Source organism: Vidua chalybeata, chromosome 2 (genome assembly GCF_026979565.1).
Source record: "Vidua chalybeata isolate OUT-0048 chromosome 2, bVidCha1 merged haplotype, whole genome shotgun sequence".
Taxonomy (NCBI): domain Eukaryota; kingdom Metazoa; phylum Chordata; class Aves; order Passeriformes; family Viduidae; genus Vidua; species Vidua chalybeata.
This window is the reverse complement of record NC_071531.1, coordinates 91,243,334-91,270,014: the sequence shown is the minus strand read 5'-3', so window position 1 is coordinate 91,270,014 and position 26,681 is coordinate 91,243,334. Positions and strand designations below refer to the sequence as shown.

The 26,681-nt window shown below is 43.3% G+C and overlaps 1 protein-coding gene across 9 annotated transcripts; it reads left to right on the top strand.

Annotated features, from left to right (window-relative positions):
* Positions 1-7,281: 7,281 nt before the first annotated feature.
* On the top strand, positions 7,282-16,293 carry RNF6 (ring finger protein 6). 9 transcript variants are annotated; one of them, XM_053935239.1, is made up of 6 exons: positions 7,900-7,937; positions 8,451-8,557; positions 10,437-10,651; positions 11,341-11,550; positions 12,045-12,152; positions 13,459-16,293. In XM_053935239.1, exons 4-6 carry the CDS (start codon positions 11,361-11,363, stop codon positions 15,168-15,170), a joined length of 2,010 nt encoding a protein of 669 aa, XP_053791214.1. In that variant the 5' UTR covers positions 7,900-7,937; positions 8,451-8,557; positions 10,437-10,651; positions 11,341-11,360; the 3' UTR covers positions 15,171-16,293. The 9 variants fall into 9 exon arrangements, with proteins under 9 accessions (XP_053791217.1, XP_053791209.1, XP_053791214.1 ...); XM_053935236.1 differs by having other exon boundaries at positions 8,451-8,639; XM_053935234.1 differs by lacking the exons at positions 7,900-7,937; positions 10,437-10,651 and adding an exon at positions 7,581-7,669 and having other exon boundaries at positions 8,451-10,027.
* The last annotated feature ends 10,388 nt before the right edge of the window (positions 16,294-26,681 follow it).

Below are 26,681 nucleotides of genomic sequence, written 5' to 3'. Positions count from 1 at the left end.
GAGCCCCAACCCCGGCGCTCCCTCCCTCCGTCCCTCCCTTCGCCCCACGCCAGGAGCGGCACCGCCGCCGGTCCCCGGGCGGGCTCTCGGGGCCGCGCCCGCGCGCGCTGCCGCAAACGGACGTCGCAAACCGCGGGCACCTCCCCGGCCGCGGGCAGCGCACCACGTGGAAGGGGCCGTCCCGGCGTGCCTTGCGGGCGCTGCCGCACGCCGGGAGGTGTAGTACAGGCGGAGGGAGGCCGGCCGGGCCGCGCCGCGCTGCATGCCGGGAGCTGTAGTTCGTGGGCAGGGCACGAGGGGCCCGCCATCAGCAGCCACTGCGACTAGCCCTCGGTCCCTTCCCGGGGCCTTGGCTACGGTGAATATTCCGGTCCCCAGCTCGACCCAGGCTGGCGAGGGCAGACGTGGTTGGTCCCTGCTGCTCTAAGCATCTCTTAGCATCGCTATAATTAAGACAATTCCATGACTATGAACATGGACAAAATCAGAGAATCACAGAATATTTTGAGTTGGAAGGGATACTTAAGGTTCATCGAGTCCAGCTCCTGGCCCTGCACAGGACCATCCTCAAGAGTCACACCATGGACGTGGGAGAGTTGTCCAAGCACTTCTTGAGCTCTGTCAGGCTGGTGCTGTGACCACTTCCTGGGGAGCCTGTGCCAGTGCCCAACCACCCCCTGGGTGAAGAACCGTTTCCTAATGTCCAACATAAACCTCCTCTAACACAACTTCAGGCCATTCCTTCAGGTCCTGTCACTGGTCACCACAGAGAAGAGATCAGTGCCTGCTCACCTTTCTTCCTCCATGAGGAAGTTGCAGACTACAGTAAAGTCTCCCCTCAGTCTCCTCTGCTCCAGGCTGAAAAGACCAAGTGATCTCAGCCGCTCCTTCACCATCTCGGTTGCCTTGCTTTGGACACTTTCAAATAGCTTAATGTCTCATATTGTGGTGTCCCAGGCTGCTCACAGCACTCAAGACACAGATGGATGTCATAGTGCTGACAAACCTCTGTGTGGCTGCTGAGATCAGTCGGGATGTAATACAGAAACTGTTGTGTTTAGCAAGGCCCTTGTATGTGACCAGTAATTGGGCATTTCCCAGTTCCTCTCCTTGGCTGCCAGAGCCAGAGTCACCCACCCAACACAAAGTCAGCCAGTAATCTTGTAGAACAGGTAGCTTGGAACTAAACTAAAGCTACAGAAATCTTTCTCGTTACAGCCCAGATTTTGGCATTTTTAATAGTTATGCACAAATGTTCCAGGTTTCATGTCAAGAATGCAGCACATTGAGTAAACAAGTGGGCACTCAAATCCCCTAACTTAGAGACATCACAGGACGTGAGGGCTCCTGAAAGAAGTAACAACATATTCTGGAATCGTCTGAAATCATCTCAGTTTTCAAATACAAATCTCAATTTTCATTTACACAATAGCACTGATCCCTGAAAACTGGGGATAGGGTTGTGCCTGCTTCCTGAGTTGGCATCACTCAATCAGACTCGCATCAGATGCCCACAGTTGGACTTGCAGTATGTTCCTATGCAGTTGTTAGGGATATTATGTATGTTGAATAAAGCAATTAGGCATATGCTACAAAAAATAAGTGCAATTGAGAGAAGCAGCAAAATTACACTTTATTTGCCCAGCAACTCAACTGAATTTTACAAGAAGGTTGCCCAGCACCTCACTACACCAACCAAACAGAAACAGGTCAGGGCAGCCCACCACAGATCAAACAATCTGGAAGATGCCATCCACCTCACAAAGTTCATCCATCTCAGCCCCATCTCTGCTTTCACGGACTGCCTGGCTTTGGGGACTTTCAAGGACAGTAAGGGACCAAACTTGCATGGCCAAACCCACCCTGTACAGTACCTCTGGCCCGCTCACTACCCTCAGTCCTATCAGCAGGGGAGGTAGCAATAACCACACTTCTGTAACTTTGTACTCTTCTTTGCATTATTAATCACTTTTTTGTGGAGGCAATGAACATCCAAACTCCTCCACATGGATCCAGTTACTGCACGATAATTAATGGTTGGGATTAGTCCCAAGCTGAAACATTGCAGGGTGTGGAAGACAAACAATGTCTGCTTAGAAAGAAAAGAGATCATGAAGGAAAGCAAGAATAGACAATCCAGATTCATTTTCTGATGACCTGTGCTATGTTTCACATTTGCATAAAACATTTGGAAAGAATTCCAGACTCTGACAAACTCTAAGAAGTCAAAACCACACTGAGATACCTTCTTTCCCAGTTTGTTGATCCTTTTGTAAGAATATTTACAAATTTGCTTGAATGTTTCTTTCCTTAGTTTTACATACCATTTGAATTGTATGCCTTCCAGAACAAGTGTAGCTGTAAATCTACTGCACCTTCGCTCTGTTTCCACTTCAGGTACTTGTATTGAAACCAGCGTTTGATTTTACCAATTCAGACGTAAGGTCCCCAACTCAAGAGAAATTTGAAACAGAAAGCACACTTTGGTTCTTTTTATAATGAGAAATAAATATTGACATTTCAAGGTCAACTTTTAACTCTCTTTCATGGAAAGTTGCATACTTTCTGTGCTTCATTTTAAAAAGCTGTCACAGTGTAATATAATTTCAAGGAACAGTTTAATTTGAGGTCCACTCTTCAAAAGACAGACACAACCAGGATCTGGTATTCTTGACTCTCAGATCTCCATCCCCACAGTGGCCCTTTCAATTGATAGGATTTTTTATCTCTTACTGCTTGTTTTTCATTCCCTGCTCTCATGCTTTCCCAGGACTCAGCTTAAAAATATATGCTTAACACATCCTGCTGAAGTTGGATTTCTGGAGCTTTCCTCTTTCTCTTTTCTCCTCTAACAACATTCATGGTTTGCTTTATCATATTCTTCTGTTCTGAGTTTGTGTAATTTCTAATATGTCCAGAACACAAACGCTTTTGACATTTTTTTTTTGTTTGTCACCACCACAGCTGTGAAGGATGTCTGAGTTCTCTGTAGGAAAGCCATTGTTACCATATTAGCACAGGTAACGTGCAGTGGGTTGGAGACAGTTATCAAAGTGAGCTGTGATCGGAAAGGACAGTAGTCAAGGAAGGCTGACACCATTAAACATTTCTGAGTGTATTTCAGGGAATTGTCTTTCAGGTGAAAGCTTGGATTGTCTGGTAAGAGGATGGATAGTGACAATAAGTAAATGCTGTCACTTGGGGTATGGGAGTGTAGAAGAGGTTTTACAGTGACTTCCAGAGAGAAGTTTGATAAGAGGATCCTTGAAAGAATTTCCTACCAAGGTAGTAGACATAGAAACCAAGAAAGAAAGGATAAATAAAAGAAACATGCAACTGTCGATTCCAATAAGCACTTTGTTTGTCTTTCCTGACCAATGAGTAAAGTGTAAACATATGAGTTTTATAAGAATGTATAAAAAGCATGCATACTATGATAAAAACGAGTTTGAAGCCTCCTGAAAATGGAGTGTTGCTTTGTATTGTGACCATCTCAACTCTGACATGGGAGCATCAATACTGAAAGCAAAGTTGGTTTTGGGAGGGGTGTGTGTTTGCATGCTTGTGGCCACGGTGTTAGTGCTAGAGTCAAAGTTTGTAAAGCAAAGCTTACAGCTGGGAAATGTACATCAAGCTACTTGCTCTTTGTTTTGCAGTCTTCAAAAACAGAATAAAAATACAGAAAAGTAAACTTCAATATTTTTGCTTTCTCATCTTTGTATTTTATAAGCAATCACATCCCCATGCCATTAAAGTGTCTGCTCATTCCACTTATTAATTTGTAAAATTTGAACATTTGCTTTTCAGAAAACTTTTTATGAAACTGTAGCTACCTGCTAAAAGTTTCCCATATCCCCATCCCCCATATGGGATATCCCCATATCCCACATTTTTTAGTGGTGTGACTGAGGTGTTCCCACCTTGGTATTGACTGAAAAAGTGCAGTCCTGCTAAGTGCTATACATCTTCCATTTTTTGTTTAGTCCAGGGAAAGCTGAAGGCAAGACAATAATGTGGTGGCACTTTTTCCTTTTCTGTATGTAAAGAAGAACTGTCATATTTGCACAGTCTGAGTATTTTTCAGAAACCTTGCAGGTTTTATGTGCAGATGAGTAAGCTGAATACTGGCAGCACTTAAAAACACAGGTTATTTAATGCAGATAACTAAAGTGCAGATTTTACAGTTTCCTATGTAAAGCAATGTGTTAGGGTTTGGGTTTTTTTATTATTTTCCACTCAGCTATATTTTACTATAAAATTGATCTAACAAAGCATCCTAGATTCTGGCTGGAGTGCAAGTTACTAACAAACACACATCAGTCCTTTGGATCCAGGTGCTGTATAGGAGTGTGGTGCTTGCATTCAGTGAAACATCTGTTTGCCAGACTTGGGACCACCTACGGTAACAATCAGCCTATGTTATGCTCCTGACAGAGATTCAATTGTCACCATCCCTGGACATATTAAAAGACATGCAGATGTGGCACTTGGGGACATGGTTTAGTGGTGGACTTGGTAGTTCTGGGTTAATGGTTTGGACTGGATTTTACTAAGTAATTCTCTGATTCTGCCTCTGCAAACCTTGAAAATTCAGACCATGAACTTATGGTTACTTTTGTTACTGAGAAGAGCCCTGCCTGAGGGGAAATAAACTCTGAAATTAAATATTACTTTATATTATTTCATATAATCCTAGAAATATTCAGGTTGGAAGGGACCTCTGGATGATATCTAAGGACAATATCCTGCTCGGAGCAAGGCTACTCTTAAATTAAGGTTGCTTGAGGGTTTTTCCACTCAAGTCTCTGTGGAGGGAGATTCTATAGCCTCTCTGGATCTGACTATCATCCAGGTGAAATTTTCTGTCCTTCTCTCAATACAAATCCTGCCTCTGTCTTTTCAGTAAGTTCCTTGTCAGGATTGGCAAGCTGCCCACTATTCCAGCTTGAAGAAGTCCTAGGGCCCACAGCCTCTCTCACATGGCGAGTGCTCCAGCCTCATGACCATTTTAGTGCACTCAGCAGAACTCACTCCAACTCATTAGGAATTTTCCATATCAGGATTGTTCTACTGGAGACCCCCAAACTGGGTATCGTATGCCATGTGCAGGCAAACAAGAGCCATGTAAAGGGAAGTAATCGCTTCCCTTACACTTGCATCACCAGTCATGTCCTGATAATCAGTTTTCTGTGGTGATGGGATCACAGAATGGGTCAGGTTGGAAGGAACCACAGTGGTCATCTGGTCCAACCTCCCAGCTCAAGCAGGGTCCCCTAGAGCACGTTAACCAGGGTTGTGTCCAGACAACTTTTTGAATATCTCCAGGGAAGGAGACTCCACAACCCCTCTCAGCAGCCTGTCCCAGTACTCAGTCATCTGCACAGTGAAGTAGTTCTTCCTCGTGTTCAGGTAGAACGTCCTGTGCGTCAGTTTCAAAGGGCGCATCGCCATTTGTCGTATTGCTCAGCACCACCAAAAAGAGCCTAGCCCCATCCTTTTGACACACTATATACACTGGATGTTGGAACCCTGGATGCTGAGAATAGAGCTACTTTCTAAAGAACCTAAAAGACAGAACAATCAAGTTAAATTCAGGTTCTCAAATTCTTTATTACAAAACTTAGTAATTGCCTGAGGTTTGCTGCCCTCCACAGGCTATTTTTATTATAATTGCAAAGAAAGTGTTTCACTGTGGACAGCACTGCTACAGTGCAATAATATTCTAAGAAAGATCTACTCTTTTCATTTTGTATTAACCACACAACATAAAATGAACCTGTACTTTACTTAGTTATAGTATGCTGTTGTGAAACATCACTATGAACAGGACATGGACACCAAATTCTCCACCGGAGAACAGGTCAGTGGAAAATAAATTAATTCAGTGTAAGGTTTTGGTATGGAAATATGAGTTTATTCACCCATCTAAATCATAACTTCCTTCTGGATGAACCATCTGTATGTGGGCTTGATACCAAAGAACATGTTGTGTTTGACTGTGGAACAATGATTAGTAAAAGTAGAAAGTAGACTGTGAGAGGAAAAGATTTAAAAAACATAACTCTCTCTCTCTCTCTCCATATATATATATATATTTTTTTTTTTCTTGTTGGACAATACCCTTTTCCTGGCCCAGAGATGGGGCAACTGAGAGGTGTTTTAAAAACTTTTATCCTATTTCCAGTCTCCTGAGAAAGGTGAGACAATACAGATGTTATAATTCATGCCATCACAATCAGAAGCCAACGATTTCCTAATTACAATACACTATAAGCGTTTCTTGCCACAGCACGCTGTAGATGTCTTAAAGCCAATCATCTAAAACTACCCCTTGTGAGTCCCACTACAATGCATCCTTCATTGTTCTATTTCTCCAAAGTATCTAGTCTTATTTGCAAGACTAAATGGCCATCTTCTGAAACTTTTTTCTAGCTCCATTTCTCTCTCAACAATCTCTGTCTTATTCCATGGCATTTCTAAGTCGGCATTTCTTGTCTCAGTTTGCATATGGATGCATGCTGTGTGGGCCTTCTGTCAGGCCCTGAGAACTCTCTACAAATGAATTTCCCACATTTTCTGACTTTTATGAAAGTAAAATTGAACTTCAGGAAGGACATATTTTAATTGCTTCAGGCAAGGTGAAACACAATAGAATACTAATTATTTATACTGCGGCAAGGCACATGAAAAACAAAGAGGTTGCCATTTTCTGAATGCAGTGAGCAACGAGTAGTTCCTGATCTGGCCTGGGGGTTAAGAATTTGTCCCAGCCGTCAGTTTGTCCCATGGAAATCACCTAATGGCAGAATAGGAATGTAAACGATCACCAAACCTAAACACAACACTTGTGCAAACTCTTAAGCAGAATAAAGAAATCCTGGGTGTGTTGTGAAAGCATCTTCACGGACAGTGGCCCTGAACCCTTCCTCGCACCTCATTCATTACCGAGGGCGCTCCTTTGTACGAGACCAATTGCACAGAAAATACCCAAACTCTTGTTTATTTTAGTTTGAACACCAGAGCAGTTTGGACGTGAGAGGGATGAGGTAGAGGTTTCACACGGAAGCACCCTCGTGGCAAAATCCCCTCATTTTGCCGATTTAGAGTTTGTGCAAGATGAGTTGAGACAAATCCGCACAAGCGGCTCGGGACCCGCACTCTGGGTGCCCTCAGTGTGTCCGCAACTAGAGCCGGCAAAATCGTGTGACAGGTTCGGTGTCTTGCGTGGGAGAACTTCTACCCAAGGCTCTGCAAGCGGAAATCATTCAAATCGCGACTTGAGGCGACAGCACCGAGCAATTCTTTTTTGAACGTTTTAGAAAAAGTTCAGTGGGAGATTCCTGCAGAGGGAAATGTAAACAAAAAGGGAAGAAAGGGAGGCCAAGTCACGGAAGAAGGCAAAGCGTCCCATGTAAAACCGCAGGAAGCCTGGAAAGGAGGGAGCAGAGGGAAAAGCGACTCCTCGGTCAGTCGCGTTCCTTTCGAAAGGCAGGACACCGTGCCAAACGCGCCTGCGCTCCAGGGGGCGGGGCGCGCGGCGCGGGCCGCCCTTCTCTCGGGCACGGAACCTACGCCGGTGGCGCCAGCAGCCACCCGGACCGCAACCGGAGCTGGAGCCGGCACCCGGACGGCAATTGGAGCCGGAGCGGGCCCCGCTCGCACACGCAGGGTCGGTGTCCCGGCGGGGGCGGCTCCCGCTGCCGCCGGGGGGCACGGGGCGCCGAGCGGGGCTGAGCCGGCCGGGCCGCACCGCCGCCGGCAGCAGGCAGGGACGGGCTTTTGGGTTTTGCCGGCCGCGCTCTCGGCAAGCTTCCCCCCACGGGGCAGGCGGCGGCATGGGCACCTCCCCAGTTTGCCGTAGCGGGTGACGCGGCCCGCCGCGGGCAGGGGAGCCGTGGGCTCGGGCAACGGCGGAGGGCGTGGGTCCGGCCGGGGCGGTGGGTGTCGGGGTCGGGCCGGGCAGCCCGGGGGGAGGGGGCGGGAGGGCAGGGGCTGCAGGCGCTGCTGCCATTGGCCGGCGACCACGGGCCCGCCGGGGCATTGGGCGGGAGCCCCGTCAGTCACGGCGCTCCCGTCCCCCGGCAACAGGCGGGGGGGCGGGGTGGGACCGGGCCCGAGGGCTCGATGAGTCCCCGAAACCCTCGCGGCTCAACGGCCCAGGGTCGCGGCTCGATCCCTGCCCTGGGCGGGGGGAGCCTGGCTCGACTCTGGCGTCTGCGGTCCCTGCTGCCGGCCTGGGCCTGGGCCGGGGGCGGGCGGCCACTCTCGGGCCCGCGGTTTGGGTCGCGCTGGGTGTCCCGGGGGCGGTGTTTTGATTATCTTCTGACTGTCCCTTTTTCTCTCCTTCCTCCCCTACTTCCCCAGGCTTCGTGTGTGGGGGTTTCTGGGTTTGATTTGGGGGTTGGTTTTCTCTTTTTTTTTTTTTTTAAATTTTTTTTTTATTCCCGAAGGCGGTGAGATCATCCTGCCAGGAGGCTGTGGTGTGACAGAAATGCTAAATAGCCCTTTAGCTCGGGGAGGCTTCCTCAGTTAAACTCCGTAGTCGCCTTGCAATCAGGTGGTAGTCTTTCAGAAAATGAGTACCTAACTGAACTGGGGCTAGTACTTCAGGGAAACAGGCTGAAATTGAAAAGCATAAGGTATATATTAAAAATAGTCGTAAACCTTAAAGAATAGGCTAGAGTAATCATGAATGAAGATCTAAAGGAGTAAGTCTGGTTGAAAATGCTGGAAAACATAAACTGTTGGCATGCGACCCCTACCTCTTTGCAAAGGAAGAGTAATCCAAGTTATAACTGGATTTCAATTTCAGTTTTTTGCATTTTACTAGTAAATACCCTTGAGCTTTTCAATACCCAAAAATATTTTAGTGCAATGTACTTCAATTTTGATACAGTTAATACCCTTCAACTTTAACAACTCCAAAACATTTTAGGTGCCAAAGTACTTAGTTTTGATGGCATTTGGTAAATAGGGATAGTAGTTGTCATCCATGGAGTTATGTTAAACAGATGGGACAACTGAGCACTTCACACTCCTTACTGTTTCTAAGTGAGTCATTCAAGGAGTGTGACTAATCATCCTACCATACAGTTGTCAACAAAAGAGTATTTTTTTTTCCTTAACTACCCACAGAATCCAAGAGATTTCCAGATTTTCTGTGGATAACTGATAACTGAAGAACCTCTCTTTTGGACAACACTTTAAATTTAGATTGAGGGGGACTACATGTGATGGACGTTTTATCTTAAGAATATATGTGGAATTTTTTTCTGTGCAGCAGTACAGTGATGTACCTGGGAAGTCGGTTAGCTTAGAATGGTCGTTGTCAGGCAAGCAGCCACATGTTGTTTTAAGGCATTAGTCTAAATAACAGCCTCACGGGAGACTGAATTAATTTTATCAATCCTTCCTCCTTCCCCCTCTCCCCGCTGCACCTGTGTCAAGTTGTAAGTCCCCTGGGACAGAGGCACTTCAGTATTCAGTGCAGTCTGGATTGAGGATTTTCATGGTAATAGTGTTAATTAGGTAATTTTCATGATGGTTGTTGCCAAGGTAATGATAGTGCTCGCTGGGGATTGGGTGGGAACTGCTTTTGTTGTGAGGAAACCGGGGTAGTAAGAGGAAGAGCTGGATGAGAAATTTGTGTTTAGATGTGTGATAGGAGAAGTGACCTGATTTGAACACAGCCCTTGTGGGAAATCGAAGTCAGCAGTTATCTACAGCTTGTGAAGCTGAGCCAAGAGGACAACATTGATTAAAAAGAAAAAATATTATGGGAATGGAAAATGTCTTGAAGGGAAGAGTCTCAGATTTAATTTCTTTTCAGTTGAATGAGTTAGAGCTGGGAGAGATGATTTTAAATGTATCAAAATGTAGTGTTGGACACAGGAGGAAGATGGTTGATTTGGAAGAAGTGTGTTTAGGAGTGCAGTTACATGGGACAGGGGCTGGTGGGGGGAAGTAGCATGAGGTGTGGAAATAATGAAACCATGGATACATCAGAATGGACAAGAACATAAGAAAGGTATATTAAATGTATGCCAGCTTCTGCTGTTGACAAATACATTTTCTGATTTTTTTTTGTATCTGTTTGCAGTATTGATAAAGATTTGCTCTTTTTAAAATGTATTTCTAATAGTTGGTTTGGTCTGTTTGTTGCCTCATCACCTGTCCTGTGAAAACTAATTATTGATCAGGAGTGTACTTAGAATGCTGTTTTCTGTGTTTTTCCTGTAATCTAAACTTGAAGTGACTTTTATGTGTGTGTAAATTGACAAAAAGCAAACAAATAAAACAGAAAGGCATTTATACACATGCAAGCAGATTGGTGCAGTGAGGTTGGGGCTTTTTAGCCTGATGATCTCTGTAGAGAAGTGGTTTCTTTTTTCAGGTGTCTGCCTCAGCAGGTGTTACAGGTGCCTTTTGTTAAACAGGAAGCTGAATTGAAAGGACACTTTATCATCTTTCAAACAGAGAGTGGAAGAACAGGTTTCCTTTAGAAAATAGGAAAGCTGAGGAGTGTTCTGAGGATTGAGTCCTAACCAGAGGGAGGTGGTAATGACACAGAAATCAATGGAGATGATGCCTCTTTGACACTGGAAGGCTATTCTTGCCTTCTAACGGTGTAGTCCCACTGGTTCAATATTTGGTAAGTGATGAAGAACTGTGGCAAAAGTACAGCCCATCCCTTTTACCCATATTCTGGAGATGGATGTCTCTTTGCTAGCTAATCCTTGGATTTGAGAATGCAAGGAAAATATACAAATAATGTAAGAATGGTAGAAGAGTCATTCCACCAAAAATAAATCTTTAGGCTGTGCACTATGTGGGTGATATTACTGATGAAAATACTAATGTAGTCTTATGTTGGGGTTGTCACACGTCTGCACTGGGTAATTGCAGTCCAATAATCAGAAAACCATGTTTTCACTATACTTCAGATTTTGAAATACTCCCCACTGCTGTTGTATTTTACTTGAGAGAAAGGACATAAATTTTATGTTAATTCCTTTAACTTTCTAGAATATCACTATTTAGCTAAAAAAAAAAAAACCCAACCTGTCATTGCATTTTTATTTTAAAGTTGCCATACCAACCAGTATGCCCTTTCAGTGAAGAAGGGAGCTTGAAACTATTTTTCAGCAAGCTACAAGTATTTCTATATTTGAATAATAAACTACCCTGTTGTCTTGGCAAGTAACATGGAGCTTGGTTCCCTTTAATCATCTTTAGCTATTAATAAACTAATTTATTTGAAAATGCTGGGGATGTTTTACTGCAAATTAGGTAAATACTTCCTGTAATTCCTGGGCAGTCTAATCTTCTGGTTTTATCCAGGACAGCGTGGCATTATCATTATGGATCGCTCCCGACGCCGTGCGGGAAATGGCAATGAGCAGGCGCCTTCACGGGAGCGCAGCGGAGAAGGTGAGAGACAGCGGCAGCTGGAGCGCCTCAGCAGGGAGGAAGCCTATTACCAGTTCATTAACGAGCTCAACGAGGAGGACTACAGGTTAATGAGGGACCGAAACCTGCTTGGCACTCCTGGTAAGATGTGCATACCTTCAGTAGAAGAGGTGAAGTAACGCTCCTGCTGTTAGCCACCACCTGGGGTACTGTGACTCAAGCAGCCTGACTTCTGTGGCTTTGTAGAAAGGGGAAAATCCTCCATATGGAACAAAAGTATAACACTTTACCTGTATACCAAGATGCTGCATTTGAATGTCCAAACCCAGATAATTAACATTTGGTACATTCAAGTATATTTGTTGATGTGTGGCAATTTTGGGGGCCCCTGAATTGTTACTCGAAGCTGGCATACTCTCAACACATTCAGCATCTTTTTCTTCCACTCCACTACCTGCTTCCTCTGATATCTGCATTATGATCTCACATTAGTGCTATTTTCTTTCTCACTTCATCAGTTTTGTCTGTCTTCTGAAGATTTTCATTCAAGATAGAAAATGTTACTTCTGCATGGCTGTATAGAGGCAGTAACAGTGTCTTATCTAACAGTGTTATCAAAATGTAAATTAATTCAGGAGAAATAACAGCAGAAGAGTTGCAGCAACGTTTGGAGGGGGCTAAGGAGCGTCTGACATCGCAGTCTGATCTGGATAACAGAGAAGGTGAAGGCAGAACTGTTGGAGGTAAACATTCTTCATTCCTATATGTAGACACGTAGTATGTGGTGCATAAGTACAGTTCTGTAAAGATATTTAAGAGAGACTTGTTTATCTTTTTTTTTTTTTTTTTTTCAATGTGCCTCTGGGGATTGTTTAAAAGTAAGAGAGATTTCCTAAGGATACAAAACCAAACTTAAAAGTACTTGATGAGAACTCGTTTATTTTAATCACAAATTACTTGCTCCTTTTTCCCTCATTTCCTTTGCTAGTAAATGTAATAGCACAAAAAATACTATTTTTTCAGTTCTTAGAGGTTTTTATCATCTATTAGAGCAGTTGGAAGAGAAGCTAATTGGAAAACAGTTAATCTCTCCACTGTTTTGATACTTTTGGTGTTTCATTTCCATTTGTTTTAGTCAGGTGAGGCTTTTTTATGCAGTTTTATGCACTATCTTCAATTCCCCAGAAATACTGGCTTATTCGTTTGGCCAGTTCTAGTCAGATTTGGGAGAGGAATTGGCAGCTCAGAAATGAAGATACCAAAGTTCTTGGAGGGGAGGTTTCCTGGACACAGAGAGATAATGGAGTAGGGAGAACTTCATCTGATCACTTTAAGGGAATATCTTCACTGTGGTCAGGGCAACTGGCCTGCTTTATACACATAGTTATACATAGTTAGCCCTTACCACACTACTTGTATCTGTTCCTGATTATGTAGTTGGAGAAGGTTTGAAAAGGGAGCTGTGGGTATTGCAATAGTAAAAGAGTATATTTGCACAAAAGGAGAAAATCTATTCAAACCATGCATCCCACCCAGACACATTCCTGTGTAAGCTGCTCTAGGTGACCTTGCCTTGGCAGGGAAGTTGAACTAGATTATCTGCAGAGGTTCCTGCCAATCTTAATGATTCTGTGATCATTTATTCCACTGGTTATAGGAAACACTTAAAAAAAACGTTTTCCAAAAGAAGACAAGACTTGTTACTCCTTTTCCTGCTGTATCAAAATGAGTTGTTAAAATATTCCCAAACTGATAACTTCAGCAAGGGGCAGGTATTGGACAAATACAACTGTCTTTGGACCACCTGAATCTGAGCATATTAATTTCTCTGTGAGTCTGCTGGTGAGACAAAAATTCTAGGTTGAACTGGTAAGTTTTGCTGACAGTTTTACATAGAGCACATTTTTGTACATTAGCATAGCAAGGTAGGTGCCCTGCTACTGTATTGTGTCTGAAGTCAGAGCCTAGCAAGTAAAAAAGATTTGGAGTGCATTGCAGTTTGCAGAGCATGCGGTTGTATGAATGTTTGCAATTCTTTGTTTCTCTCAGATTCTGAAGTTCTTGGGGAAAACTCCAATGGCGACTCTTTGCTTGAATGGCTTAACACATTTCGTCGCACAGGAAATGCCACTCGCAGTGGGCAGAGTGGGAACCAAACCTGGAGAGCTGTGAGTCGAACGAATCCAAACAGTGGGGAGTTTCGCTTTAGTCTTGAAATCAATATAAATCATGATAATAACAGTTTTGAAACTTCTGGTGAGGAGTATGTTGATATAGATGCTACCAGACTGTACGTAGAAAGAAGACGTCCGCTAGTTGCTGGTTCAGTAGCCCCACGGACAAGGAGCATGGCTGCAAGAGAGGCAAACAACGAAGCTGCAAGGACCAGGCTTTTAAGGCGTGCCATGGCATTAAGGTCAGAAATAGTCTCTCATGCAGTCTCGGGGAGGCTCAGGAGTAGAACGAGGGAGCTGACAGGCCAGACAAATAATACTACACGAAATAATTCTGTGGCTGCTGATGAACCAAGAGAAATGCCAGAAAGAGGTACTTCTGCAGCAGTCAGAAGGGGTAGAGCTAGAACTAATGTCCGGATGAATACAAGCCAAAGACTAGAAATTTTGCGGCTGCGGTCTACCCTAAGTAGTCGAAGCCGCTCCCCGCTGCAAAGGCAAGGTGATGCTGCTCGTTCTGAGGAACATGGTCAGAGGCAGGATAGAAATGCACAGCAGGTCAACAGAAGTAGGAGACAAACAGCTCAGGCTTCTCCACAGCTTACTGAAGAGCAAGCAAGAGGTAACACTCAGGCTCCCCAGCTTTCCAGTGTAGCTGCATCCTTACGAACAACTTCGGAAGAGGAAGAACCTAGTAGGCCAGTAGCTACTGCCAGAAGGCACCCGACAATTACGCTAGATCTTCAGGTGAGAAGAATTCGTCCTGGAGAAAACAGAGACCGGGACAGCATTGCCAGTAGAACTCGTTCTAGAGTAGGAATGTCAGAAAACACAGTTACCTTTGAAAGTGACAGTGGGGGATTTCGGCGCACGATATCCCGCTCAGAACGCGCAGGTATTCGGACCTACATTAGCACTATACGGATACCTCTTCGTCGGATTTCAGAAACTGGGCTTGGGGAACCTTCATCAGTGGCTCTTCGATCAATCCTTAGACAGATAATGACAGGCTTTGGAGAACTGAGTTCTTTAATGGAAACTGAATCTAATTCAGAAGTGCAAAGAGGCGGTCATCACTTAGCGGATGCACAGAATAACTCAAGTTCAGCAGACGGCAGTGATCCAAGTGGGATTTTGTCTAGAAATGGACATGCAGCAGATGGCAGCAGGGAAAGAAATAGACAGAGGGGTGGTACTCAACGCTCTGGGCGCAGTCATGAGAACCAAGATAGCAGGCTGTCTCAAGATGCAAACAACTTAGTGGAGAGCGGAACACTGCCCATCCTTCGACTTGCCCACTTCTTCCTGCTGAATGAGGATGATGATGATGATCGTTTAAGAGGTTTAACCAAAGAGCAGATTGACAATCTTTCTACACGGAACTATGGGGATGTTCACACTGAAAATGAATGGAGTAAAACGTGCAGTGTTTGCATTAATGAATATGCAACAGGGAATAAGCTAAGGCAGTTACCTTGTACACATGAGTTTCATATTCATTGTATTGATCGCTGGCTTTCTGAAAACTCCACCTGCCCAATTTGTCGGCAGCCAGTTCTGGGGTCTAATGCCACAGATAATGGCTAGAATTGTTTGTACTGCTCAGCACTCAAGGATTTACTCCTGCTCTGCTATGAGCCAGATGAAATTCATTGACTTAGATATAGGTCCATTTTTGGGGGGAGTTTTGTTAAATTTCTTCAAAAATTATAGAAACTTATCTAAATCTAACAATGTAAATACTATTTTTTCCAAGTGCAGGTCTAGGAGCACACATAGAACCAAATGATATTGGTAAAGTTTATATTTTTTTAGGTAATTTTGTTATGCTAAGCACTTTTGTAAATACAGAAATGCAATAGTTAATCAGTCCTGCTTAATGTATGTTTTTTAACATTGTGATGGACTTATTTTATTTAGATTACAAAATGTTTCACACAGACCCACCACTGTGTTGAAAAATTAGTGGCTAAATAGCCATTTGTTAGCTTTTTGTTCTAAGAACAATTTCTTTTACAGACAGTCTCTTGCTGGACATGTTTGCTAAAGATATTTAAGTTACTTGAAGTGCTCATTTTAATAGACTTTTTTTTTTAAACATTGAAATATCCTTTCCAAAAACTTGCCAATTTGGTTCTATTTAAAAAATTCAATGGCAATTTTTGCATGTGGGTTTACACAGTTCTTAATGTTGATGAGTTCTTATTCAGAAGTGGATGAGTTAGTGGCATTATGAAATGTATATAATTAAATGCTGTCTTTGACAATCTTTGTCTTTTCAGTGCAGACAGCAATCAAATCTGATAATTCCAAGGGGGTGTGTCTTACTTGCTCAAAGAATAAATTAATACCAAGGAAGACAAGGAAGCCTTTTTACTCTTCCAAATTATTCAGTCAATACTCCCGGGGTTTTAACTGCCTTAGTTTAAAGAGGGGAAACATTTCCTTGATCATTATACTGTCTATAATATGCATGTTTTGGGCATCCTACTCAGAAGAACAAAACAAAGACTTGAAGTGCTTTTGTATAGAAATTTAAGGTACACATGTTATGTTAGTCCTCTTGAAACATGCCTGAGGACCAAGTGGCAAAAGACACTAAAAAGGACAAAATAAGCTTCCCTGAAAATCCCCAGTATCTGTATAATTAGATATTAAACTTTATACCAATGACTTAGACTGAAATAAAGTTGCAAGTTAAATAATTGAAGCTTTATGTGAATTACTGTTGAGCCATATCCTGTAGATTAATAAGAAAACTTACTATTCTAAATGTTCAGTCTCAGTTTTCACTTTTCCCCCCCACTTTTCCCCAGCTCTGTTCCTGGCGTTTTTGTTATTACGGTACATAAAAGCCCAGCACAAAGCACTCCAGGGGTTTCTAGGAGAAGCTGGATGTTAGAAAGCTTGTCTTCTGAGCAGCCTGCATCTCAATCCCTGGAGAAATGCAGAATTGTGCACTAATCTGTTGTGTTCATATTCTGAGTACTTGAAGTGAACAAGTCCTACTGCCTGTCTCTGCCTGCAGATAGTGGCCTTGACAAATGTGCTTCTGTGCCAGGTGCGTCAATTAGAACATCTGCTCATGATATCCTTCAAGGGTAGCTATAAAATCCCATGCAATTGGATGTCTACTTCAGTTCTGCAAGTGGAAAACTTGTGTCATAAATTCAACAGAAGGGCTTATTTTCATTCCTGAAAGTAGTTCTAAGAAACTCTGTTATGAGATTTAGATGATTTAAGGATATGATTAAGATCTCTTCTGATGTAATTTGTGCTGTTAATTACTGCAAAGGTTGTTGACCCCTCCCTTGAGTGCTTCCTTAGCTGCAGTAAAGAGTGAGGAGATTTAAATGTGATTATAAGAGCTAGCTTTTTTTTTTGACATTTTTTTCTTTTATTTCTGTTAGCTGCTGAGGCTGACAGTATATAAATGCATACATGTCTTCTGTCACTTCCTTGTTTCTTTATGACTTCCTTTTATTTTTGAAATCTTCCTGATTGAAAAGATGCATACATAGAAACCTACCTTTGGCTCACTATTGCCTTGCTGGTCAGGTCCTTGAAGGTCAATTTTAACTCTAATCCTTAAAACTGCTACACTAATGTACTACAGATGAAGGGAGATTGCCTGTGCCTTTTTTCCATTCAAGTAGGAATTTTGCTGTGTGTAAGAGCACAGTTGGTTACATGGCTCAAGATGAGATCATCTGTGACAAGGTATGTTTAACTGAGCTGCTAAGCAGAATATAGCAGAAAGTAGAGTGAGAGCTTTCTATAGAAATTGTAGGCTATGGCAAAAGAAACATTAAGTCTCCACTACTATATTCCTGCCCTGTCAGATGAGAGTTGTCAAGTATTTCCCCTCCATTGAGTAGCATGTAATTTGTTACTCAGCTTTCCCAAGATACTGTGTTAATGGCACCAATTAAATCATAGTGCTTCAGTTTGGTGTTGGCTTCTGTTACCTCCATTTCTGTGATAAAACTTCAGTTCTCTGGTTCTTTGCCGCCCCCATCTCTGCCGGATCGGTCTGTGTCTCACAAACAGGATGGGACCCTGACTGGTTGCAGACTTAGGATTTCTTATCTGTCTGTATCATACAAGCAAAAAGCAAGAGACACAGGGAAATAACATCCATGCAAACACAGATCAGAGACAAGATGGCAGCCCATGCAAAGCCTTTTTCTACATATTCTTTGAACCAGTAGCATAAAAGGTGTAAAGTCATTACACTCTAACCAATAAGAAAAGGACCCACGTGGGTTTAACATTAACAAAAGGACTTCTATGAACCTCAAACAATACACAATAATTAATTATTTAAGATGGAAACTTTTTCTGTTTGTGCAAAGCATACATCTAGGACTTTTTATATCTTGAGCTATCAATAAGTTCTTGTTCTTTCTTGTTCCTTATGATAAATATAGATGTATTCACTTGGTTCTTAACTTCCTAGCTTTCTCATGAGAAGGTTTTAATTTAATTTTTTTAATAATTTATTTTTATAGGAATAAATAGAAAAATGTGGGCAGAATTTTTACAAATAAGTTTATTTCAAATGAAATATTAAATGACGTTCAACTGGTAGCAAAACCTTAATGTAAAAAATGGCCTAGGGAGCTGCCTTAAACATGATGCCTGCAAAGATAAAGATAAATATCAGGCTGAATTAATAGAGTTTTCTGTTTCTTATATGTGTATGCTATCAGTGTCTTTGTAGCTGTATGTCTCTGTAATAGTCTCTTCTTTAATAATGTATCATATAGGAGAGGATTCCTGTGTTGCCAAGTAACACACAACAATTAGCAACATGTGCAAATTTGGAAATATAAAGGAAACAGTAAATGATAGCAGGTTATGTTCTGCCACTTCATGCTTTTGCCTTGATGGGAAATGGCTATTCTGCTTTTAAAAGCAGATGCCACTTCCCCATGCCCAAGCTCCTGCTGAAGTAACCCTGTGCAGTTATCTGGTAACTACCAAGTGACTGATCAGAGCCTAACCAACCTGACCACCAGGCCAACTAGGAATGATGTGGGGCAGGGCAGGACATCCTACAACCTTGTGAGGATATGGTGGGCCAAGCTGGTAATCAGAGTGTGCAAGGTGATGCGGGCAGGAGAGACCTCATAATGGAGAGAGTTGCAGTGGACTTACTCCAGGTCTGTTCACACAAATAAAGCAGGCCTTACGTGCCAGTATGGTGGACAGATACTTTTCTTTAAGAAATCAGCATCCCAAGTGCCGGTCTGCAGAAAGCAGGTGGGGAAGAAACGGGAGGAATCGGGTCTGTTTGCAGTTCAAAGGCTGTGATCTCATCAGGATCACAGAGACCTGGTGGGATAGCTCACACAGCTGGAGTGCTGCAGTGATGGATAGAGGCTCTAGGAAGGACAGCGATGGGGAGGAGCTGCCTTTTGAGGCAAGCAGCAGGAATGCATGAGCTCTCTCAGGATGGATGAGGAGCCAGCTGAGAGCCAGGTCACAAGTAGTAGGCAGACCGGCATGGTTCCTGTTGTGGTAGCTGTCTGCCACAGCCCACCTGGTCAGAAACAAAGGCAGGTGGGATCTTCTTCAGACAAACAGTCCAGATCATCTCTGGATTATTGTTTCACAAAAGAGACACATTAATTTGTTTGTGGGTTGTAGGATTTACCAGTTCCTGAAAAGGCTTTGAGACCTGACTCTCCTTTTGAATCCATTGACCATACATCAAGTGCAGTCTGCAGGATTGCATGGGAGAGAGGCAGCAAATGTCATAAATCTCAGGATTATTGTTACCCAGTCATATACCATGGTTATAACTGGAGCTGTGCATACCCAGCTGTGGTCAGAGCAGCATTCAAAACAAAAGACACGGCCATGCTGACAGTGCAGCACGCTGAGTCTTTAAAAATATAATTAGCTCTCCTGAGATTCTGTGCAGCTAATCTGATTACAGCCTGCACCACAGAAAGCATCAACAACAGGTGAGCACTGCCTAGCACACTGCAGACTTCCTTCAGCCTGTTCATGTTTACAGGGGGAATGGGGTTAGCCCACCTTTTGGACATACAAGGTATCTCACAGCAAAACTTCTTCCATTTCTTTTTTTTTTTCCCTGGGCTTACACTAGACTTTGACTAGTCTGGAAGAGACCTGGAGCAGGTTCACCAGATACTCAGTGCACACTGCTCTTTGGCATTCACACTTATTCCAGAAGGTGTTTATGCCAGCACTAAATTTCTCTTTAGTGCAATGTAAATTGCCTGAAGTGCAAGAATGAAACATATACACACAAAACAAATACAGCTTTGATTTTCTTTTACAGGTTGAACAGCTAAAATGGGATATGTGGGATCACTTTGTCCCATTATTTTAAGCAGTCCTTTTGAAGACCGAATCAGGGATTTATAACCACAATTGGGGTTCTTGTCCCAAGTAACGTGAGACAGATAAATTGTATTGCTTGTACTTCCAAGAAAAGCATTTGAATTGTATGTTGAGCTTTTCCATCTCATCAGTAATATCAACACTTCAATTTGGCCAGTTCCATTGTGATTTATTTCCTTTTACAGCATGATTTCTACAGTGCTGAGCGTCTGACATACCTTACAGAGCCTGTGAGCTATTTTTGCAGTTCACACACATTTGAGCTACATTAATAATGGCTCACTCTTTACCTTCAGGCATGCGTGCCCAGGAAAGCATATCATGTTGCTATTTTAATACAGAGGTCTTGCCCTTTTCTGACTGAGTAATGCGTGAATAGAGCACTTTGGCTGCTGGGACAATTTCTTTTGCTGTGTTCTTAAACACATTCTGCATGAAGTTTATTCCATTTGTTCAATGGTATCAGCATACATATGAACACTGAAAGAGTAGGAATTGCCATTAAGTGTATGAGCACTCACTGTAGTTAACCTGCATGATGTATAGCAGTTAACTTTAATATATATAGTGAGAATAAAGAATCATATTGTTTCAGCAGAAGGCCTCTAAAATGTAGCCCACTCCCCTCTTCATTTTAAGGTATCTCCAAGTCTAGACTCCAATTGGTTTTTTTGTTACATGAATCTCAAACTATGATTCTGGCCTCCCAGCTGATTTCAGTCACTCATTATTCCCCTGCATCCACTGTGCTCTGACATGAATCAAGTTAGAGCTCCTTTCTCTATGATCTCAGCTGTGAGATGTGAGTAATGCAATTTGGGGCATCCAAAACCCCAGGAAGTACCATGATGAGATTCCTTCTCACTATATGAGATTACTTCTCACTATGATGGTGGTAGAGTTGGGGAAGGCAGAACAACTTCAATAACCCGGACTGTTTTGGACAGAAGCACACTGAGAGCAAGAGCCCGTGCAGAGCCCCAGTGCACGGGGCCCCAGAGCAGCCCATGGCACATCCTCGTGCGCTGCCTGGACCAGCTGAATTCCTTTGAAACTTCGGCTTCCAAGAGGAAGTGTCTCACAGCAGGAGAGGGCGCCAGACAACAAGGAGCAAGTGTTGGCTTGGCGGTGCGTCTGAGAGCGCAGACCTGCCTCTGAAGGGGAAGGTGACCAGCAAAGGGGCACCGTGTGACAACCCTCCCTTTAAGGGGAAGGGAGCACTTCAGCTTCGAAAATGCTCACTGGTCGAAAGGAGCGACAAAAGTCCAAGAGTTCACAGAGAGTTTTACTAGCAAATTACACACTTGATGTGGAAGTTGGTATGTCTAGCAGTCCTAGACCTGCTATACAGGCACACGGTAATGGGTTTTGGGTAAAGGGGTAGGGTGAAGGGAAAAGAAAAATCAGGCATATGGCAGTGGGTTTTGGATAAAGAGGGAGGGTGGCAGGGAAAAGGGAAATTAAAGAGGTTAATTTAAAAAGGAAAAATTAATTTTTTAAAAGGAAAAGAGAAACAGAAAGGGAAAGAAAGAGGAAAAGAGAGATGAAAAGGCATCATCAGCCGTTGTTCCAGGGTTGATCCAGCTGATAAGATGCCTATGCTTGTTCCAGGGTCGATCCAGCTGATACTATGCCTATGCTTGTTTCAGCATCAATCCAGCTGAATAGTGGTGGTCCAGTTGAGCCAGTCCAGCTGATGAGATGTCCAGGCTCTGGGGGCACCACCTGGGCTTGGGAATACCCTTTTATTGACAAGTTTCTCCACCCCAAGATATGTTTCTCATTTTCCATGTTAATTAATTATCATGCAGTCTGCTCTTTTAGGCCTTTCTGGAAATGGGTCAGAGGGCTTCAGGAGTCTTTGGTGGTTAATTTGAAGTAACGCTGAGGAAAGCCAGCTGCCAATCCCACCTTATAGACCATGTCTACTTCCTGCCAATCATTCCTGTTCTCTGCTGTACAGCACTGTGATTCTTTCTCATGGAAAAATGCTGCCCTGTCTCCACCTGGCCCCCCTTCTCCAGCCAAAACTTGTTCTTTCTCACAGCATGCTATTACCAATAGTCCTTGGTTATTACCAGCAACTCTGTTCTGTTATTACAAACAGTCCTTGGCTGGCTCCACAGTCATCTGGTCATCGGTATTTGAGACATATATATCAGCCCCTTATCTTTTGGGAGCTGAGAGCTCAAAACCCTGTGGTCCACTGTCCACAGGGTTATAAGAGAATAGGGTTTAGTCATAATTATTTTTCATAGTGGCCACAATTTGAGTCAGTAACTTTCTTTGAAGGTTCATCAACAGAAATATTATTCCACTTGGGTTGTTATTCAAGAAAAATAAGTTTCCAAGGCTGCTCGTTAGACAACACTATTTCCTGGGAACAGACAGTGTTTCTGATAAGCTGGAGAGTGGCTTAGTCCAGGTGCAGCTTGTCAAGGCCAAGACCTCATGAGCATTTCTCACCTGATAGAGCAGCCTGAGAAGGGAGAGGAGTACGACTAAAGTCAGCTTCTCTAGGACTCTACACACCGTGAACCCGGGAGGCGAGGGGAGACACGCTGCCGAGCCCCAGCTCCCCCTGAGAGGGAGGGAAAAATCCAGGGCTGGGGAAAAACTGATTTCCCTTCGTGCTCCGTGGGGCCAGCGCTGCCCCGGGAGGCTCCTTGGACATTGCACCCGTGGCCTTTGTTTCTCCGGGTGTGGAGATACTAACGCGACTTTAAACCAACGCTAGTTTCGAAACAAAACGAATTAGCTCGGTTTGAAATAACGCCGAGGAAAGCGGCTGCCAAGGGCGGTGACTGCTGCTCCACTTGTGCCCCGCCGGGCCGAAGGAGGCGGCGCCTGCGGGCGCGGCCCGGCCCCGGGAGCTCTCCCTGGTGCTGGAGCGGCTCCCGCGATCCTGTCTGGGGAACACGGCGCTCCCCAGGGCAGAGCCACGGCCAGCCTGCGCTCAGGACATCCCGCCGGAGCGCTGCTTCTCCAGATGCCCCGACGGGAGCCACCGCCGCTCCCTGTCCCTCGTCCGCCCGGGGGAAATGGGGATGATGACAGTGCCTCTCTGTAAGCTCCCTGGAGACGGGGGTCCAAGAAGCAGATTTCCAGCCTGCAGGAATGCCTCCCAGCAAAGGCAGAAACCTCAGCTAGCAGGGCACGAGCTGGACCTGTTTCCTGAACAGCAGCAGGGCAGAGAACAGCGTCCCTTTTATCCTAGTCTGCCAAAACACTGCAAACAAGCAGAGCTGTGAGTGCTGGTCTCTAGGGTATGCAATATCATAGAATCACAGAATCATAGAATGCTTTGGGTTGGAAAGGGCCTTAAATCCAACCCCCTGCCATGGGCAGAGACATCTTTTACTAGACCAGGGCTCAGAGTCCCATCCAACCTGGCCCTGAACACCTCCAGGAATGGGACATCCACAGCTTCTCGGGGCAACCTGTTCCAGTGCCTCATCACCTTCACAGCAAAGAACTTCCTCCTGATACATAATTGAAACCTGCTCTCTGATAGTTCAAAGCCATTCCCCTGTCTCTACATGCTCTTGTAAAAAGGCCCTCTCCATCTCTGTTATACTAAATGGTATTTCAGTGTGGGTTTTTTTTTTTTTTTTTTTTTTTTGTTTGTTTTTTTTTGGTTTTTTTTGTTTTGTTTTGGTTTGTTTTGGTTTGGTTTGGTTTGTTTTTTTTTTGCTTACTATGTGTTGTACACAACACTATTTTTTTCCCTGGTATTTAAAGCAAAGTTCAAGTCACAGATAAACTGTATACTGAACTCCAGTATTTCCAATCATATGGTGTCTTGGCCATAGCAGTTGGCTCAAAACACATGTGCTCCAGAGTAAGTTTTACCTTAACAAGTGTGTCCACTCTCTCAAGCTTCTTTTCAGTCTTTCTGAGAACATCTTCTTGGGACTAACTTTTGCTTTCCTGTATTTATTTACAACTGTACAAAGTGAGTGCCACAAATCAGTACTGCAGTATTTTATGCCTGCCTTGAATTCCCTTTGCACCAATCTCATTGATTACAAAGCCAGAGAATATTGGACTCACATTAGTGAGCAACCTAGCTGCGGGAGAGGGAACTGAATCAAAATAATGAAAATGCACCTCATGCATTTTGAGAACTATTTACATTCTGGAAATCAATCCCATCTTAAACGTTTCCTATGAAGAGAGGCTGAGAGGGCTGTTCAGCCTGGAGAAGAGAAGGCTCCAGGGACACCTTAAAGCACCTTCCAGTACCTAAAGAGGGCTGACAAGAGAGCTGGGCAGGGACTTGTTACAAGGTCATGGAGTGGCAGGGCAAGGGGAATTACTTTAAATGGACAGAGGAGAGGCTTAGATTAGATACAAGGAAGAAACTCTTTCCTGTGATGTTGGTAAGGCACTGGAACAGGCTGCCCAGAGAAGCTGTGCATGCCCCATCCCTGGAAGTCTTCAAGGCCAGGTTGGACAGGGTTTGAGCAACCTAGTCTAGGGGAAGGTATCTCTGCCCATGGTAGGGGGCAGGAATGAGATGATCTGTAAGGCCTCTTCCAACCCAAGACATTTTAAGATTCTATGATTTTTCATTAAACTTTTAATTTCTTCAGTATTATTCTTCTTTGCTTAAGAATGCATTTTTTCTTAATTGCTAGCTAATTTCTAACTTGGCTTCATATAAGCTAAGATCAAAACTATGGTCTACTCTACCATATGTTCTTCCTGTGCAAAGCATTTGTAGGGGGTTGTTCTATACAGGGCTTTCCATCAATTTCCAGCCTGATGAATTCTTTCTATTGACACCATTAATGTGGAATAAAAATTACTTGCTCCAATTTAGCTTACTGTATTTTGAATGTATCTTTAAAACCATACAAACTTGGAGTTATTTGGGAAAAGTAATAATGCTGATGTTTGTTTCCTGAAATAACTTGCAGGTATGAAGAATTTGTTATAGTAAGTTCTTAGTCTTGAGTTACTGGAAAAAATATATTATTTTTCTTTATTTAGTTTCATTAGTGCCAAAATAGAATGGGCTCAGTATTTTTAAGTTTTTTCAGTAATTTTCAGGCAAATCACAGATCACCTTCTGCTATAAAATGAGTATAAATTTCTGGTTCCAACATATCAATATGATTATTCTATTCACTTTTTATTTTATTTACATACATCATTATTAGAAAAACCTGAATGGCATGTAAACAATCAAGATGCCTGCATTTCCAATTTTTTTTATCTTTTCCCCCCTTTCTTTTTCACTTACAGGTAATGGTTTACCCTTTCTCTGCCCCTCAACCCCTCTCCCATGCTCCCACTCGATGTGCAATTCATCGTATTTTTTTCCATCTTCAAGTCAAATCTGGGGGTTATGGTGAACTCTAAGAGGAGTGTTATTGTTGAGCCCATCTGCTCTATAAAGCATAGGAGACTCCAGCTCCTTTAAGAGATTATGGGTGAGCCATGCACACACTGACACACATATTCACACTGAATATGTGACACATATTCACATATTTAAGGTCACATCCTGTATCTGTCTATAGGTACCAGCGTCTCTGCAAAGAAGATCCTTAAGCTATTTCACTTATTTTCTTAAGCTGAGTGATGCCAAGCACACTTTCTCTATCAACCTAGAAACAGCAAGTCCTGAATTTACTTTTTCTTTTTTTTTAACCTTTTAAAAAATGCAATGATGAGTGACAGATACCTCCCCTGTAGTTCAGCATATTATCTGCATCATGCTCATTTTGATCCTGTGCATGTAAACAAGGGCAAAGAACCACAGCACAAAGATTTGGTTTAAGACCAAGAGAGTCCATTATGTTGTTTTTACTTTTTTTTTTTAAGACAAGTGAAGTTGGACAAGCAGAACTTGCATGCAATTACTCTCATCCTGTAGCCTAATACCACCACTGCTGGCAGGAGGCCACAGGCTTCGTACTGACTTTGCAAGGCCTCAGGACTGAGTCTCATTTTGTCTGAGCTTTTATTGACCTGTCTGTGGCTTTCTTTCACTTAGTTGTTGCAACAGCAATATCTCTAATGGGAAGATAGCTATGTCTAACTGTTTTACTTTTGTTTAACTTTTATGGCGCCATTGTGGCTTTTATATGGAGAGTGACAAGAAATCCTGCTGTGGACAGTGAGATATTTATAACTAACATAATGATGCATAACATGTATGTAGAGGAATGCAGACCTGGTATAACAGCAGAGTTCCCTGAGAGTGGACTCACAGGACACTCTAGAAGAGGCATAGGATGATGAAAAAAGGAGCACTGGAGAACTTGGGGCTACAAAGAGCTCAGTCAGCTAAAGCAGTGCAGACCTAGGAAGTGGACAAAGATAACTGAGGGATTACACAAAGAACAAGTATGTACCATACATAAATGGCATCCCACATAATACAATTGGATGTAAAGTGGAGCAGTAGACAAATGGATAAAGAGCAAGGTGTGCAGGCATCTAAAAACCACCATCAAAAATAACCCCATAACAGTTCTTTGTTTTTCTCAGCAAAGAATTTGTTGGTAAGACACTGATGACCAGCTGCAGCCCTGACACCCACTGCTTTACAAAGCCAGCACTGTCGACCACTGGTCTCAGAGGGGCAGTGGAAGGGTAAGCACCACACCAAAAAAAAAAGGCAAACAGGAAGAGTGTGATTACAAAAAACTGAAATGGTTTATTATTTCTGATTTTTTTTCTTTCCTAAGTAGTAGTAGCATTCTTTAATTT